This window comes from Pelophylax lessonae, assembly GCF_965119305.1.
Source record: "Pelophylax lessonae genome assembly, chromosome: 2".
Classification (NCBI taxonomy): Eukaryota; Metazoa; Chordata; class Amphibia; order Anura; family Ranidae; genus Pelophylax; species Pelophylax lessonae.
In genome coordinates, this window is record NC_138769.1 from 550660108 (window position 1) to 550677089 (window position 16982).

At 41.5% G+C, this 16982-nt stretch overlaps 1 protein-coding gene across 2 annotated transcripts in view; it reads right to left on the reverse strand.

The window, feature by feature from the left end:
* RCBTB2 (RCC1 and BTB domain containing protein 2) overlaps positions 1–16040 on the reverse strand; it is an 89583-nt gene extending 73543 nt beyond the window's left edge. For both annotated transcript variants that reach the window (XM_082245494.1, XM_082245493.1), the window contains exons 1-5: positions 15890–16040; positions 7367–7517; positions 6766–6916; positions 4097–4263; positions 515–673 (exon numbers count right to left, since the gene is read on the reverse strand). In XM_082245494.1, coding sequence (XP_082101620.1) covers positions 515–673; positions 4097–4263; positions 6766–6916; positions 7367–7489 — 600 coding nt within the window. In that variant the 5' untranslated portion in view covers positions 7490–7517; positions 15890–16040. The remainder of the gene's footprint in view (positions 1–514; positions 674–4096; positions 4264–6765; positions 6917–7366; positions 7518–15889) is intronic.
* Between the last annotated feature and the right edge of the window lie 942 nt (positions 16041–16982).

The window sequence follows — 16982 nt, forward strand, 5'->3', positions numbered from 1 at the left end:
GATCGCCGCACTCGCGGAAGTGTGAACCGGCACTAAATCATACAGTGCTGCCATTGGGAAAGATCCAATTATTTACTCTCCTAATAATAACTGTCACTTGGAGTGAAAAGAAGGTAAATCTGAGAACACAGCAATACAAGTCTGACAGATGTGTCAACCCTCCCCCACAAAAATCATTACAAAAGTCAATGAAATATATGACATTAGCAATATGGAGTTGTCGGTGAGGCTGACTGTGGGACAAAGTCTTGCCAGACATTTGCCTTGACACTTTAGAGCAACAGTCTAGTTCTTACAAATGTTAAAAAAAAAACACTGTACACATTTAGTAATGAAACTATTTCCAGAACATCATCAAGATATAAGTGGAGAATGAAGCCCTGAGAAATCCATAATATCACTGAAAAGCAGGTGATTTTCGATAATAACATAGTTTTATAGTCTAAGATAAGTTAGCCTAAAGTCATCATAGGAGTACATGTGCTCAAGTACAATAATTGCACACAGATCTCACCTCTCCATTTTCTACAATAGCCATAGAACTCATCTGTCCACAAGCAATGCCAGTAACAATCTTATTCTGTAGGCAGCTGGTAACTCTTCTTGGAATAGGCTGATTAGCAGTAGAGCCAGAACCAACTTGTCCGGAATTATTGTATCCCCAAGCATACACCTGTGAAAAAAAGATCATCATAATTTATTTTATACCATGCATTCAGTTATCAAATACCAAGGTTCCTGCATGCATTAAACACAAACCAGGTTTACATGTGACATCTCATGTAAATCACACCTAAAGCTATAAATTATACAACTGTCTTTTTGCAATGATCAGCTTAAAGTATACTGATATTGTAGCTGGCCAGCTAGAACCTGTCCTAGGTTGCTAATATGACCTACATGTATATACAGCTAGACCTGTTAATAACCTCAATACAGTGCATATGTTTATATGTGAGAGACAAAAGCAGAGTTATTTACTGTGATTTCATGTTTGGATGTCACATAACAGTTGTATGTTGTGTTCACAGAAGCAAAAGGAAATTTGCCTGTAAGATTCATATACTGTATATGCCTGTAAGGTAAGCTCAGACACAGCAGAATTTAAACCAGAAAGCACAGAGTTAAACTTTATTACCCATAAGGAGTTTGTGACCAATCACAGCCAATCTCACACTCGGCCAAGACTGTTGCTAATCACAGCCAGCCTTACATCCATTTTTTTCTCTTAAGCCTCATGCTTTCAGCCAACCTTCTCATTCCACTACAGAGCAAGAGAACTGAATAGACACACAGATCCACAGAGCAGTTTTATGGAAGCAAGTGGCCAAAAATAGGTAATTAACAGTTATACATGTTCCTATTGTTAGTAATGTGATTAGAGCTGTATACTGAACTAGTTATATGTTCACTTGTAGTTCCACCAAACAAACAAACTATCAAACTTCAAAGTTATATCGAATTCAAACTATCGAACAAACCCAAACAACTCTAACAACTCAAAACCAAACCCAAGCAAACAAACTCAAACAGCAATAGAGAGAGAAATATATCCACCATTTGTTATACTGTATTCAGCACATGTTGTACATGGACTGTCTGCTGCAAAAGTGTCACTGTTATCTATGAAGAAAAGTTGAAGTTAATAAAGAAGATATCTTAAGCGTTTGGTGTGCTCTTTAAACCTACTGCTTTCCATAGAACGGTATTAGAGGAATTTATAGAGTAACAGACAGTCTGGTTAGACTGAAGTCAGAGAGATCCAATTCTTCTAATGCCATAGTGCATAAGGCACTTTGTAGTGCTGCGCCTGCCACAGATATTGAATCACTTATGTTAATGTCATTTCAAAATTTATTTTCATTATTTTTAAATCTGCAGCTTTTAATAAAATGTAATACCTGGAAATTATGCCATGAAGGCCCATGTTCAGGCATTCCATATTATAGGGTGACAACTGCCCCGTAATTATTCTCCTGCATTGCCACCCTGTCACACTGGAGACTACATTTAAACACACTTTACGCAGGCAATGTACACTGTTGTCACCATCAGGAAAACAGTCTAAAACTGGCCATACAATAGCAGATTTTTATATGAATGTTCATATAAATATCCGCACAAACCTTAAAAAAAATTATCATCGGTACAATTGATGATATGATAAATATCATTCGGAAGGGCCTTGATAAAAGTTTGCTTTTATCATTCCATTTTGGAGAGAATGGACTTTCCTAAATAAAAACTAGATCTATCTCTCACTACAACTAACTCACTGTTAGAAATTTGCTTGACACTAATTTTCCATCCCACACCTTCATTTTCAACCACAGTGACAAAAAATATTTGAACATAGGTTTGACCCCACTAAAGCCAGGTACACACGAGCTCAATGTTGGGAGACAACGGCCAGTTCAAAAAGAAAAAATGGCGACATTCGGCCCGTGTGTATGTCGGTCTGTCCGACAGAAGCCAGCCAAACTTTGACCGCTTCTGTCGGACGTGCATGCAGAAAAACCAGCATCTGACCGACTCAAGATCAGCTGATCAGAGTGTTTTGGCGGGGGGGGGGGGGGGGGTAGAATTGCTGAGCTACCCGTCAACTAGTGGTGTTTACCAAAAAAACAAAACAAATAGTGTTTACTCGGCTTAACAATTACAAAAATCAAACTAATGATCTTAAAACAAATATGTTTAAATTAAATTATACTAGTGTATGGCCAGCTTGGAAATACCATTTAGTTGGAGTGCGTGGAGATAGTAAGTAGCTGCAAAGAACCTGCAGGACATTAGCAGCACTAAGATGCAACAGGATGTCAAAAAAGGTGAAAACTAATATTTTATACAAAAAAATAAAGTTTATGATACCCAGTATTTTAGCTAAATAAAAATATTCACTTTTATGCTATTCACCAGGGTTTACATGTGAATCCTTATAGTGACTGCTGCATGTTAACTCTCATAAATACCACAGTTCCTACACAGTTTATAGAACACAAACATAGAAAGGAGCCATATTCTGAAATGGGTGAGAACAGGTATGACCCAAGACTTTATTCTTGGTTAGGGATAGAGATGCTAAAAAAGCACCTTCACAGGCTTTCACAGCACACGTAAGATCTTCTATTTCTCAGATGACCAGCTGGAAAGAATGCATAATCTTTTAACAAAAAGTCCAGCCTTAACACCAGTGCACACCCGGAAGAAAATGTGTTAAAAAAAAAAAAAAAAGGAGCTTTAGCCACCTGCGGTGATCATATGAAATAAAAACCTGAGAGGCTGGTTGTACTGAAGTCAATCGATAGATCGACTTCTCTACATCCAGCCTGCCCATAGATGGATTGAAATTCAATCCATCTATGGCCAGCTTAAAGCAGAAGTATAGCCAAAGCTATTTTGGCTATGCTTCTCCTATGGATCAGGAGTGCAGTTCGTTCTGCACTCCTGTGACCCATTTTCAGCCGACAGCGGGCTAAAGCCTGCTGGTTGACATCTCTCAGTTGGTTCAGGCTCTAAAAAGATCCCAGTAGTCCCTCCAGCCCCCTCCACAGCCCAGTGCTCCAGTAAGTGCTGGGGGGGGGGGGCAAAGCAAAGAGCCGGAGACTGACAATCACCAGCTCTCTGCAGCCTGAAGACCATAAACTGAGCAATCAGTGGTGTTTAATCGCTTAGTTCTCTGTCTTAGAGGTGGTGGGAGACAACTGCAGCTGGGCGAGTATGAATATTTGTTTTATTCTAAAGCCATACTTCCCTTTTAACATTTGTTTTCTATGTGTCCTGTTCCCACCACAATTGCTGCATTGCGGTGGGCTGTGATGCGTTGCGCAAAACTGCAGACATCCTGCATTTTTACACAAAAATTTTGTACAAAAATTACCACACCGTGCCTTGCATTGTAACATTGCCCCAACACAATGGCCACCAGCCAGCAAGTTTAGTAATTAGTTGCTATAGGCTGTACACTTTACACCTAAATTTCTCCTTGCACTGTTTTACTGAACTAAGCACTTGGTGCACACCACACATGCAAAGTGATCACTCACTCCCTAGAGGCATTTATATGCACCTATATCTATCAACACTGATGTTTTCTTACCTCACCATCAGATGTGGTTACCATTGAATGGTGTGAGCCACAAGCCACATTTACAACTTTCTTATTTACCAAGTTAGTTGACACTTGGCATGGAGTTAACGCTTGATTTGTGGATCCATTGCCCAACTGGCTGTAGGCATTATGACCCCAACTATATACTTCTCCATCTGTAGAAACAAAATAAGGGCAACAGTCCATTATCTATCTTTACAATGTGTAAGATTATTACAAAGGTTAGCACTATCATTACACCAGGCATGCAAAACTTCAGCCCAAAAAATTTCTAAGAAAGGTAAATTGACAATTCCCCACAGAGATACATGGACGCAATCCTCGAGGGCCACATACAAAAGGACAAGCACAATTATTTACCTATTCAATTCACTGCTGGCTGCTAGCTTAACAAATCGTGATATTGTGCACTCATGCTCTAACGGCCGATTCACATTTGAGCTAAATGTCTTTGGTAGTTTTGCAGGCATTTCTTGTTTTCAGCGTTTGTACATGCATTTTTGTGCATGCCTGAAGTTTGAACCTTTCTTTAAATAAAATCTTAGCCAATTAAAGGAAGTTACTATGTACATTTGCACTTCCATGCATTTTATTTGCACATTTTGACACATTTCTGGAGGTGTGCCCATTAAAGTCTATTGAGGACAAAAACACTAAAAGATGAAGCTCAAAAGAAGACTGTGCACTTTTTTAAGCCTACAGCGTCACTACACTCAGGCACAAATGGGCACAAATGAAAACCATGAGATTTTCAATGTTAAGTGTTCTGAAGCTTTGAGCTACACAACGCGCAAGTGCAAATGGGGCATAAAAAGTTTCTGCATCTGTTAAATTTTCTCTTTCACTAAGAAAGGCCATAGAATAGAGTGTACTATACTGTATGTTTACCACACATATGACCAATTTGTAACCTTTTATATTTTTTACCAATTCAAGAAACAATCAAATATGTTCCTAGAGTTACATAAAAGACTTCTCAATCAGCTAGAAGTAAACCTGTGCTTTGCCCATGCAGGGCAAGGCACCAGGTTCAGTTAACAGCCACCCTTCCCCACTACACATACCCTTTCTTCACTCCCACACTGCACTGTTAGGATGCCAGGAATGAAGACCTGGTGAACATGTGACTTACTCCCTTTTCTCTTATGTGACAGTGCTGGTACTAGGTGATGGAACACTCAGGCACCAAGTGCTGTCACATGGGGGCAAAGGCATAAGCTCTACTCTACAACTTTGACCTTACAGTCTTCCTTTCTACACATCCTGTGGCCAAACAAATTGGTGGGTGATTTTAGGAAAGGAAAGTACCTGCAGCAAACGAGAGTGGCAGTTAAGTGGACCTGTTGCCTTGCCCTACATGGGAAAAGCACAGATTCACTGTCAATCCCAACTGAAGGAATGAAAACCAATAGAAAATTGAATTGCCAAGCACACCAAAAAATGAACAAAAGGAGCAACGTTCTCTTCAATACTAAGGCCTCATTCACACGGAGCAGACCGTATTGCGATCCGCTCCAGCACTTTTGTCATCCGGTCCGTATGTCCGCATATCATCCCATCCGTTTGCGGATGATATACGGACATAATGTATGTCTATTGGATTGCGGATGTCAGCGAATGACACTGCTGACATCCGATTTTGCGTCCTTTCCGTTTTTTAAACGGAAGAAAAATAGGGTTCTGTTCCGTTCCAAAGAACGGAACAGAACTGAAAGGATGCAAATTGGATGTCAGTGTATGGTCATCCGCAATCCCATTGACATGCATTATGTCTGTATATCACCCGCAAAAGGATGGGGTGATATACGGACATACGGAATACCCGTGTGAAAGAGGCCTAGCCCTCTCTCTTTTTGACAGTCTCCAGCAGAACCTCTACTCCATCCTCCTCCTGCCACAGCTGTTTTGGGTTGCATGACACCCAGCATCATGTGCCTAGGATGTCATGGACACACCCACTGGGAGTATATCATCACATTGGCCTCCTCTGTTTGCCCTTCTGTTTAAATGTAACTTTGTCAGAATTTAACTACCCCTAACCTCTGAGCTAAGCCCTGATCAACTATCCTTGTAGCTGTCCAATCAGAGCATTTGAGTAACCTTTGTAACTTCGTTCATCAGGATGCAAGCAGTTAAGTTGGACTTCGCTCAGAAGTTATAGAACTCCAGTCTGTAGTAGCACAGTGAAACTGAATTAAGCTTGCACAGGAGGTCAGAAAATGAATAGCAACCTCCAAGCAAAGCTTGGTCAAAGACAGGACAATTACTTTTAAAAGCCTAAAATGGCTAACAGATTCAAATCATCAGCACTCTGGAAGTAAACTTTGAGGCCAGTCTCCCACTTTTTATAGGGAGGGAGGAACATTGTCAGCTGAATAGCAGCTGCAACCAGTCAGTTGCGGTCAATCTGGAAATTCTGCCAGCCGCAGGTGCCAGCTGACAGAATACAATAGCCAGGAGGAAAAATTCCTTCATCCACACTTTTTTCTGTACATGGAGGATTCTATTTGATTTCTCTCATTCAGCTCACTAGCTGAAAAAGAGTCATCTAAACATGTATGACTAGCGTTATAGAGGAAAACAGATGGCAGATTTTAGCAGTTGCAATACATCAGGCCCACCAGCCCCTCTAACAAGTTCAAATTTGTTCTACTTACCAGAAGTAACAATGACTACATGTGGCCCACTTCCACAGCTTAGGCTGACTATCTTCTTTCCAGAGAGCATGGGAAGACACCTTGGTTCAATCGTACTCTGAGCATCTCCAGTCCCTAGACAGCCGCTGCTGTTTGTTCCCATCACGAATACCTGCAAAATACACCTGCAAATGTAGTTCACGTCAACAAACAAAAATCTGCATGTTATGCTATCTATCTGCTATAGATATAGGCGTACTGTACGTATATACTTACAAAACACTCATTTTGTTAATCTCTTTCTTTCACCAGTCAAACTTCGACTTCAGCCTGAGAAATCTAGGCTGCCATTACTAAACTTTCCTCCCAAAAATTCTAGGTGCCTGGCTATCATATTGATGTGCTGGATTCAGTTCAGCGCAGAAAAGAAATAAGGGATTCAGACTAGCATTTTTTTCACGAGAGATTAATTTGTTTATATAACTGGAAACTGCATTACAAGATTCTTGTTTTCCACTTGTTTTTACCTGATCATAAGTAAAGGACATACAGTAGCTCACAAAACTTGAAATACCAGGTCACCAATCAACGAGAGACAATGCGCTTAAATACATAAATTTACCTCATCGCTTTTTGTGATGTATAAGACCTCATTTCCAGAACCAAACACACAAGCCTGTTGGATGGATTTTAGGTCCTCTTGAGGGCAAAGTGCAAAAATTGGCCATTTTCCCACATCTACCATTGTCAGTATGGATGGAATCTAAAATTGTCTAAAAAAAAGAACAAGAATGCAAGTAAGAGGTTACAAACATAGTTGAAATAAAAATCTAGGTTTTTGGTCTACCGTCAGTCTAGGGATCTGGATGGACATGAGAGCTCAACTCTTCCCTGTTTACATTTCAACATGAGATATGACCTTAACTCTTCACCATTTACATTTCAGTTGTATACAGAGTTTTAAAAAATTTCAGGAAAGTAGATAAATATCCATTGTGTCCCCCACTATGACATGAGATGTATATATAGAGTTTTATAAAATTTATATGAGATGTATGTAGAGTTTTATAAAATTGCAGGAAAGTAGATAGGAGATCCATTGTATCCCCCACAATCGCATGAGATGTATGTAGAGTTTTATAAAATTGCAGGAAAGTAGATAGGAGATCCATTGTGTCCCCCACAATCGCATGAGATATATGTAGAGTTTTATAATATTGCAGGAAAGTAGATAGGAGATCCATTGTGTCCCCCACAATCGCATGAGATATATGTAGCGTTTTATAAAATTGCAGGAAAGTAGATAGGAGATCCATTGTGTCCCCCACAATCGCATGAGATATATGTAGCGTTTTATAAAATTGCAGGAAAGTAGATAAATATCCATTGCGTCCCCCACTATGACATGAGATGTATATAGAGTTTTATAAAATTTATATGAGATGTATGTAGAGTTTTATAAAATTGCAGGAAAGTAGATAGGAGATCCATTGTATCCCCCACAATCACATGAGATATATGTAGCGTTTTATAAAATTGCAGGAAAGTAGATAGGATATCCACTGTGTCCCCCACTATGACATGAGATGTATATAAAGTTTTATAAAATGTATATGAGATGTATATAGAGTTTTATAAAACTGCAGGAAAGTAGATAGTGGGGGACCCAATAGATATCCTATCTACTTTCCTGCAGTTTTATAAAACTCTATATACATCTCATATAAATTTTATAAAACGTTATATACATTTCATGTCATAGTGGGGGACACAATGGATATACTATCTACTCTCCTACAATTTTATAAAACGCTATATATCTCTCATATACATTTTGTAAAACGCTATTTACATCTCATGTAATAGTAGGGGACACAATGGATATCCTATTACATGAGATGTAAATCGAGTTTTATAAAGTTTATATAAGATGTAAATAGAGTTTTATAAAATTTATATGAGATGTATATAGAGTTTTATAAAATTGCAGGAAAGTAGATAGGATATCCATTGTGTCCCCCACTATGATGCCTTGTGTTGTCCGTACTTTATTATTTTAAAATAGGCGTGTATTCTGGCCTTGAAAAAGAAAAAAAAGCCAATAGACAGCCATTTTTATCTCAAAGAAAAAAAAAATAATTGCCTTTGTTGATATATTTTTCTTTTACAGTTTATTCATTTAGCAAACAATATTTACAGATACCAATCTCAAGAATTATCAGAGGAAGAATCTGGAGCGTAAAGGATTTAAGCTGCAGTTACTGATCCTTCCATCTTTACAACTTTTCAGAATATTAGTAAAATCTTTAACCTCTTTAGTGTACTCCCCCCTAAGAGTAGCTCTAAACAACAACCGGTTCTGATTAATGCAGATAAGAATCTTTGTTTATAATTTAAATTCAGCCCTCTATTTATTTATTTGACTTAAAATGTATGTCGAATCATTACCATAGGGCAGTCATGGCGAACCTTGGCACCCCAGATGTGTTGGAACTACATTTCCCATGATGCTCAACAACACTGCAGAGTGCATGAGCATCATGGGAAATGTAGTTTCAAAACATCTGGGCTGCCAAGGTTCTCCATCACTGCCATAGGGAGATTTTGCCCTTGAGAGAAGCCAGAAAATGCATCTCTCCTAGGTTGTTAGGTTAGCCCATTAGGCAAACTGCGAATTGCTCTTCACCTTATTGAGTAAGGCTAGTTGTTAAAAAAAGCATCCAAGAAAGAAAACTGTTATTTTATCTGTAAAGAACTATTTATAATGCTAGAGATTCAATGTGGTCTAATTCATAAAGGTTAAAGAGCACCTGAACTATGGAAGCTGGACCCAAAAAGAAAAGCAGAGGACAAGAGCTAGTCACCAGTATTGCCTGTGGGTTCACTGCATCTGACCTTTTCCCAAGGACTGGCTTAGGCTGGACATATTCCTCATAGTCCTCATCCACACAAGCGAGGTAGATGGAGAAATCCTTCCCGCTGTGTTATTGTATTTCCACAGCTGTGACTCCTCTGCACTGACCGAAGGAAAAGTTTTTAACAAGCTGGCCTGCGAGAAGTTAATCATTGGACTGACTTCTTTAACCTCCCTTGCAGTCTGATTATGTCAAGATTTTTGTGCTAAAAGTGGTACATTCTTTTGCATGGAAATCTGTTTTACATTTTAAAACTCACCTTCCCTGCGATCCCCCGGCATCCTCCCCCGCTGTACTCCTGCTGTCCTCCCGCTGTGAGCTCGGCCGATGCCGGCACCTGTCTTCGGTTCCCTTCCCTGCGAGCGTGGCAATGCAGGGGGTGGAACCGGCGGCAATTTAAAAAATGTAAATACACTAAATGACATGATACAAAGCTGTGATCCTAACGGATTACATTGTATCATGTCATTTCACCACAGGATTTCATCTGGTGACTTTCCCAGTGCCCTGCCTGTGCTTTTCCAGTTTTGTGCCTGGGAAATTGAGAATGACCATGGCGTCCAAAAAGCGTTCTTTTTTGCGCAAAAGCGCTTTTAGACGAACTGGAAACAGCGACAGCTAAACTGAGTTACTTGAAGAACTGAGCGATAGCGATTCGTGGGAAAATTCGTCATCAGGTACAGAAAGTGACGACAGCGACGATTCTGATGTCTCTTTCTGGCACATAGCTTGTGGAATTTGGGAAGTATATCTAATGATTGTTCAGAATTTCCAACGGAGCTATGTGCCAGAAAGAGACATCAGAATCGTCGCTGTTGTCACTTTCCGTATCTGATGACGAATTTTCCCACGAATCGCTATCGCTCAGTTCTTCAAGTAACTCCGTTTCGCTGTCGCTGTTTTTCAGTTCATCTAAAAGCGCTTTTGCGCAAAAAGAACGCTTTTTGGACGCCATGGTCGTTCAAAATTTTCCAGGCACGAAGCACTGGAAAAGCACAGGCAGGGCACTGGAAAAGTCACCAGGTGCAATCCTGTGGTGAAATTACATGATACAGTGTGATCTGTTAGGATCACAGCTTTGTATCATGTCATTTAGTGTATTTACACTTTTGAATTTGCCGCCGGTTCCACCTCCCTGCGTCGCAATGCTCGCAGGGAAGGGAACCGGAAGGCAAGTGCCGGCAATCAGCCATACACAGAGCGGGGAGAGAGTGTGAGGACCCCGGGGAGGACGGTGAGGGATCGCAGGGAAGGTGAGTAACATTCTGGGGTAATCCCGAGTGTGGCTCGGGGTTACCGATTTTGGTACTGAAAGTTAACCCCCGAGCCACACTCGAGAATACCGCCAGGAAGGTTAAAAGGGGAAAGGCCATAGATGAATCTAAATTCTGCCGTTCCATATTGAAGCGGCTGAATTTCGATCCATCTATGGCCAGTACAAGAACAGAACTTTGCCTTCTCACGCAGCAGCTGCCCCACTGATGACTGGTGATTTGCAAACTGGTAGAGAAGCTTTAACAAGCATCAGGAAAGGTGGAAGATCCACAGAATGAAAGGAAGCATAAGCAGGTAGATGTTTTAAATGCAGGTCCTCGGGTACAACTTCCTCTCCAGCAAGGAGACCTGTAAGCAGCACAGAAGTAAAATTGCAAAAGTCTAAATCTTGTGAGACTAGCAGTCAGTAGCACAGGCACGGATTTTTACCCTGTAGTATATTACATGATACCACTATGAAGTTCAAAGCACAATTGTGCACAGCTACTCATTCAAAAAGAAATCGAGGAAAAGGCTAGGTTTTTTTTTACCCTTGGCTCACACCTGTGATTTTTAGTGCATTTTGCAGAAATGCACTGCAGTCTATTTAACATAGTTTCCTATGGATGTAGTTCACATCTGTCCGTTTTGATCCGGTGCGTTTTTTTTAAAAAGGTTCAGGACTTTTTGTTCCTGCAGCAAATTGAGTTTGGCATTTAACAGACCTGCACCAAAAATGCAAGTGTTGTCGTTTTAATGCATTTTGTTTTCTTTTTGCCTAATAAAGTTTGACAGTTCTGTTCATGGAGTGAAAATTGAATGCAACTTAAAACTTTCTGGCACTCAAGTCTCATCAAAATAAGCATTAAAGTAGTGCAGGAACCTTTATGTGTTAGGGTTGGTGGTAATTATTGGGATTAACAATAACTACTAACCCTAAAAATTGCTGCAAACCCTATTCTAGCCCTAGCCCTTAAGCCTAACACGCGACTTTGGAAACATAATGGTTCCTGCACTACTTTGATGCAACTTGAGTGCCAGCATGTGTGAAGTCACATGAAAGTTGCACTCCATAAACAGAAATGTCATACTTTATTAGTAAAAAAACAAAAGAAAAACGCAAAACGCATCAAAAACGTGTGTTAAAAACATGTGCCAGCAAAACGCATCAATCGCAACATGCATAGATGTGAACCTAGCCTTAGGACAGGAAAATCTATTTGTTTTTGTTCAGGTCCAGTTTAAGTTTAGGCTGGCCATACATGGTTTGAATCGTTATTGGGCAGGCCGAATGTACCAAGCTGACCGATCGATCAACTTGGGTACAACCAGCCTGCTGGATTCCCTTGTGATTATTGCTAGCGGTTGCCAGGAGCAGACAACTGCTCGGCGGGAGGGATTCCCCTGTCAGCACTGTCTGTGTTGATGGGGAATCATGCAAAATTTCCTTCCTGCAACCCATGGTTGTAGGAAAGAAATTTGCACCGTGTATGGCCAGCCTTTTCATCCATCCCTTTTAGTAGCAGTTCAAAACATTCTAAACCCACAGTTCAGTAAGCGCATTCACACCCTTTTTGTGGGAAAATTTAGGTAAAGGCTATTTAAAGGGCCATTTTGTGCAGCTTAAGGCCTCTTTCACACAGGCGCACCGCCTGGCGGAGTCCGTTCTGCTCAGCGGGGGATCGATCCGCTGATCCCCGCTGAGCAGGCGGATGACAGCTCCGTCTCCGCTCTGTGTGCCATACCGGAGTGGTCAGATCCCTGCTGTCCTCTATGGGGAGATCGGATGAGAACGGACCACCGATCCTCCAGACGGATGGAAAATAGGGTTTCTATCCATCCGGATTTCACGGACAGGATTGGATCAGAGAGCAGCGGATGTCAGTGGACATGTCACCGCTGACATCCGCTGTCCCATAGGGATACATGGAGCATCTGATCAGGTCGGCCTGAAAAACTGACAGGTGGATCGGATCGGATAGCCCGTGTGAAAGGGGCCTTAAGATTTACTAAATCCACAACAGTACTAAATCCACAATGCAGAGGATTAACCTGAGGGGTTAATCCTCTGCATTGTGTACAAAAGGCTGTTTGATCTTGTCTTCTCTGATCCTCCCCTTCTTCCACTGTCCCCAATACATCTCCTGATAGTACAGAGCCTTTGGAGTAACTCTGCACATGCTCAGTTTGGTGTTTATTGCAAGAGATTTTTTTTTGGGGGGGGGAGTGCATGTGATCAGCACAGGGCCAATAAGCACTATCCATACAGAGGGCCAGGGGTCCTGCAGCCTTATAGGACAATCAGGGGAGAATGGTTAAAGCTTGTGGGAGGAGTTTTCAGACACTTATTGAAGTCACAAGACTGCTATATACTGCTGATGAGAAAAAGTTTTTAGCAGTTTAGATGTACTAAAAGAATTGCATTTCCATGTTCTGTGTACTGTGGGAGACCAGTTTTAGTGAATGCAGGGTGCTGGGTTTAGTAACACTAGGTGCCCTTTCACACTGATGTGCTTTTGATGCATTCCTATTGACTTACAATAGAAGGTGCCTTTTTGGTGTGCTTTTGAAAAACTGCAAAAGAGATGCAACATGCAGGACTTTTCAAAGTGCAGCACCCTTGCAGTATATCTTTATACTGTATCAGGTCACCTCTGAGCTTATTGTTGACGTTGGATTTGTTCAGCCCTGCTTTACTTTCACTTTCCCTTTCCTACACCCTTGAAAAAAGCTCAACATAGAGGAAGTGTGAAGTTTTATGAATTCTTTAAAGCTCCCTCTTAAGCTACAACAGCAGCAGACCGGGGTGTACGCATGCTGCGGCACATCGCATCGCTGCATGGCAAAACACTATCCCTCCATTATGTTTTGCGGGCAATACCACCCACTGAACATGATCCATTCAATTGAATGGGATGAATGACGAAAACATGCAGTGAGGAGGCAACATAATGCCTCACTGCTGCCTATAAATGCTCTCTAAAAAACGTTCCACAATGGATCGCTTTTCAGAGGGCAATGCAAGTGTAAATGACCACGAACATAGACAGAAGTAATTTAAGTACGCTTCACATCTGTGTAGAGTGGTGTTCTGTGCTGCCTCTCATCCTCCTCTCAATATGTTAAGGCCACTTCTCACCAGAATGCAGTGCGGGAAAGGTACATTCCACGCACATTTCCCACACCGTGCGATCTGCTGCAGAAGGTAATGTATTGTTAATGGCACCCCAAATGCAGACGTAGTGCATTTGCGGTCACCAAATCACATGGCACTGGATTATCAATTCGGTTTGGTGCGGTGCTTTTTTTTAAAGTAATTCATACACTACCCCTTCTGCGTTTCGGTTCAATTTGCAGCCCATTCAAAACGCACGGCACAGGAACGCGTGCCGTGTTCTTGTGCAATTCATGTGTAAACCAGTCCTTGCTGTGTGTTGGCTGCTTCCCATTACTCCCCACTCGCATATGTGACTATGTCTCTGCAGCCACTTATTGTTATCCCCCTTTCTCCTCCATTCTGCAACCTTCTTGTTGTCCCTCCCCCTGTGATACTAGCAGATCAAGGCATCCCTCTCCTAACGACAAATTCACACAACGTTTTATGCATGAGAGAGTGCTGCACTCAGTCAATGGTGAAAGTTGTAAACATTACATGTTGTCAGGGTTGCCACCCTACTCCTGGAATAACTACCAGCTTTAAGGCCCGTACACACGCTCAGAAAATCGGACGAAAATATCGCTCTTGAAGCGATTGTATGATAATCTGATCATTAGAACACAGCTTTCGTCCAAAATGATCTGAAGGGACGAACACGAAAATTTTTCTGGTACGATACCAGATCATATGATTTTCGTTAAATCGATACAGTTTGCGTCCGAAAATACAATACAAAACATTAGGTCACTTCCAAATTTTTATTTTACACTTAAAGTCCTCCCCCTTCTTCTGCCACATTTGGCAGGAGGCCATTTTTTTAGGGAGGAGGGAATACCTAGTTTTGATGGGTACCCACTCCAACCTCCATTAAGATCACCTAGGCAATCAGAGCAGAAGATCTCCTTCCCTCCCCGCAGCATTCTGGGACACATCACAAGTCCCAGAAGACTGTGGGACCATTCACAAAGCACAGCTCCCCTCACGCAGCAGGCAGCAAGCTGCGAAGCCGCAAGCAGCACAGCCGGCTGCCCGCAGTTAAGATGCCATATTAGGAACCCGAAGGCTAGTGAAGAACTAACCTGGGTGAGGGTGGCGCTGGATCCCTGGACAGGCAAGTGTCCTGTTATCAAAGGTCAGCAGTTACAGCATTTGTAGCTGCTGCCTTTACATTTTTTTTTTCCAGAGTGGAGAACATCATTAGAACACAACTTTCATCCGAAATTATCTGAAGGGACGACCACGAAAATATTTCTGGTATGATACCAGATCATACGATTTTCGTTTAATCAATACAGTTTGCGTCCGGAAATACAATACAAAACATTACATCACTTCCAAATTTTTATTGTTGTTGGAAAATGTTCCTACTTTGGTAGCCTCTTCTTTTTTGATACAGAGACTAGCATGCAAAAACAAAACAAAAACAGACAATCATTTGTCCGATAATCTCATTGTGTGTGCTAGGCTTAGCGGTCTCTTGTTTACTAATGACAAGTCCTATTTTTACCAGCTTTACCCTCCTCGCTACGTTTCTAACATCTGTCCCTTGGCTATGAAGGATGTCACTGACCTTTTCCTTTGTGTATAGCTGATAAAAACACAGGGAGTGTACTCTCCATGAGGATGACACAGTGGTCATATCTTTACTACACTACCGTACAGATCTGTCTAGTTTTAGATGCATGCAGCCTGTTGTGCAGCCATTTCTAATCATCTGTTATATTGGGTGCTGTGCCTACATATACATAGAATGCACCTATGCCCACAAACAGCCATGTACACTCATAGTGCTCTGTGAGAGAGGCAGTGTTAAGCTTACCAGCGTGCTCCTTTTTTGTTTTCCAAAGCAGTCCCTATCCACGATATTCCTTTTGTTTACATTCTTATAGCAACCGGCTTGTCGGTAGTGGCTTGTTCAGCAGTGCAGACAACCTCTCATGCTTGTTGTTACGTCATTAGCATGATTGTTCTTCCTCCTCCCTGCCTGGCAGCACTGCCCTGACAACACAGGCAGGAGGAGGAGCCTGGGCTCTATTATAAGACACTGTCATTGTCACAGGAACTGTTCAGTTACAACTGAATTTTTTTTTAGCATGCAATAAATTCATGCTTCTGGTTGGACTGAAAGCGAGCTTTAATTCTCCTCCGTGTTAGGAGGAGTAGTGTGCAGGTTCATACTATAGCGATGTCAGACTTCGCACGTGATTCGAATCGCACTGCTCTGCAAATCACATGCGATGTCTGTGCAATGCGAATTCACCCATACAGATTGCATAGCCCTGAATTTGAGGGACTGTCCCTGATTTGGAACAAAGTCCCTCTGTCCCTCTTTCCTCCTCATTTGTCCCTCATTTTGGTCTGATCTATATACTTGTATATACAATGCACTATTTATCTTTCAAAAAGTGTTTTACAGTGATACACCTTTCATCCAATTGCTGCATTTGTAAATTCCAAAAGCCGATCTTAAGGAATAGTAGTGGTAAAAAAGCACTTATGAGTTTAGACAATCATTTATTTTTGTACAATTCTCCTTTAAGGGGGCGTGGCAGGGGGTGTGTCCGATACCTGCATACTTTTGCTAATAGATGTCCCTCATAACGATCTCAGAAAGTTGGGAGGTATGAGATTGTATGGCTGAATTTGACTCGCATTCAGACCAAATTCGTGCAGGACCCTTTTTTTGGTCCACATGGGTGTCCACACCTACGCGATCCGATTCCTGTCCAAACTGACAGTTCGCACTGCGATATGCAAACTAATCTGGGGGTGTCGTTAACTTTGTATGGACACTCCCAGCAGTTCGCATATGGCAGTGTGAGCTGCCTGCGAGTCGAGTGCGATGCGGGAACCCGCGCTGGATTCGCAGGGTTTCCGCATCGCACCAGTGTGAACCGGCACTCAAACAGACT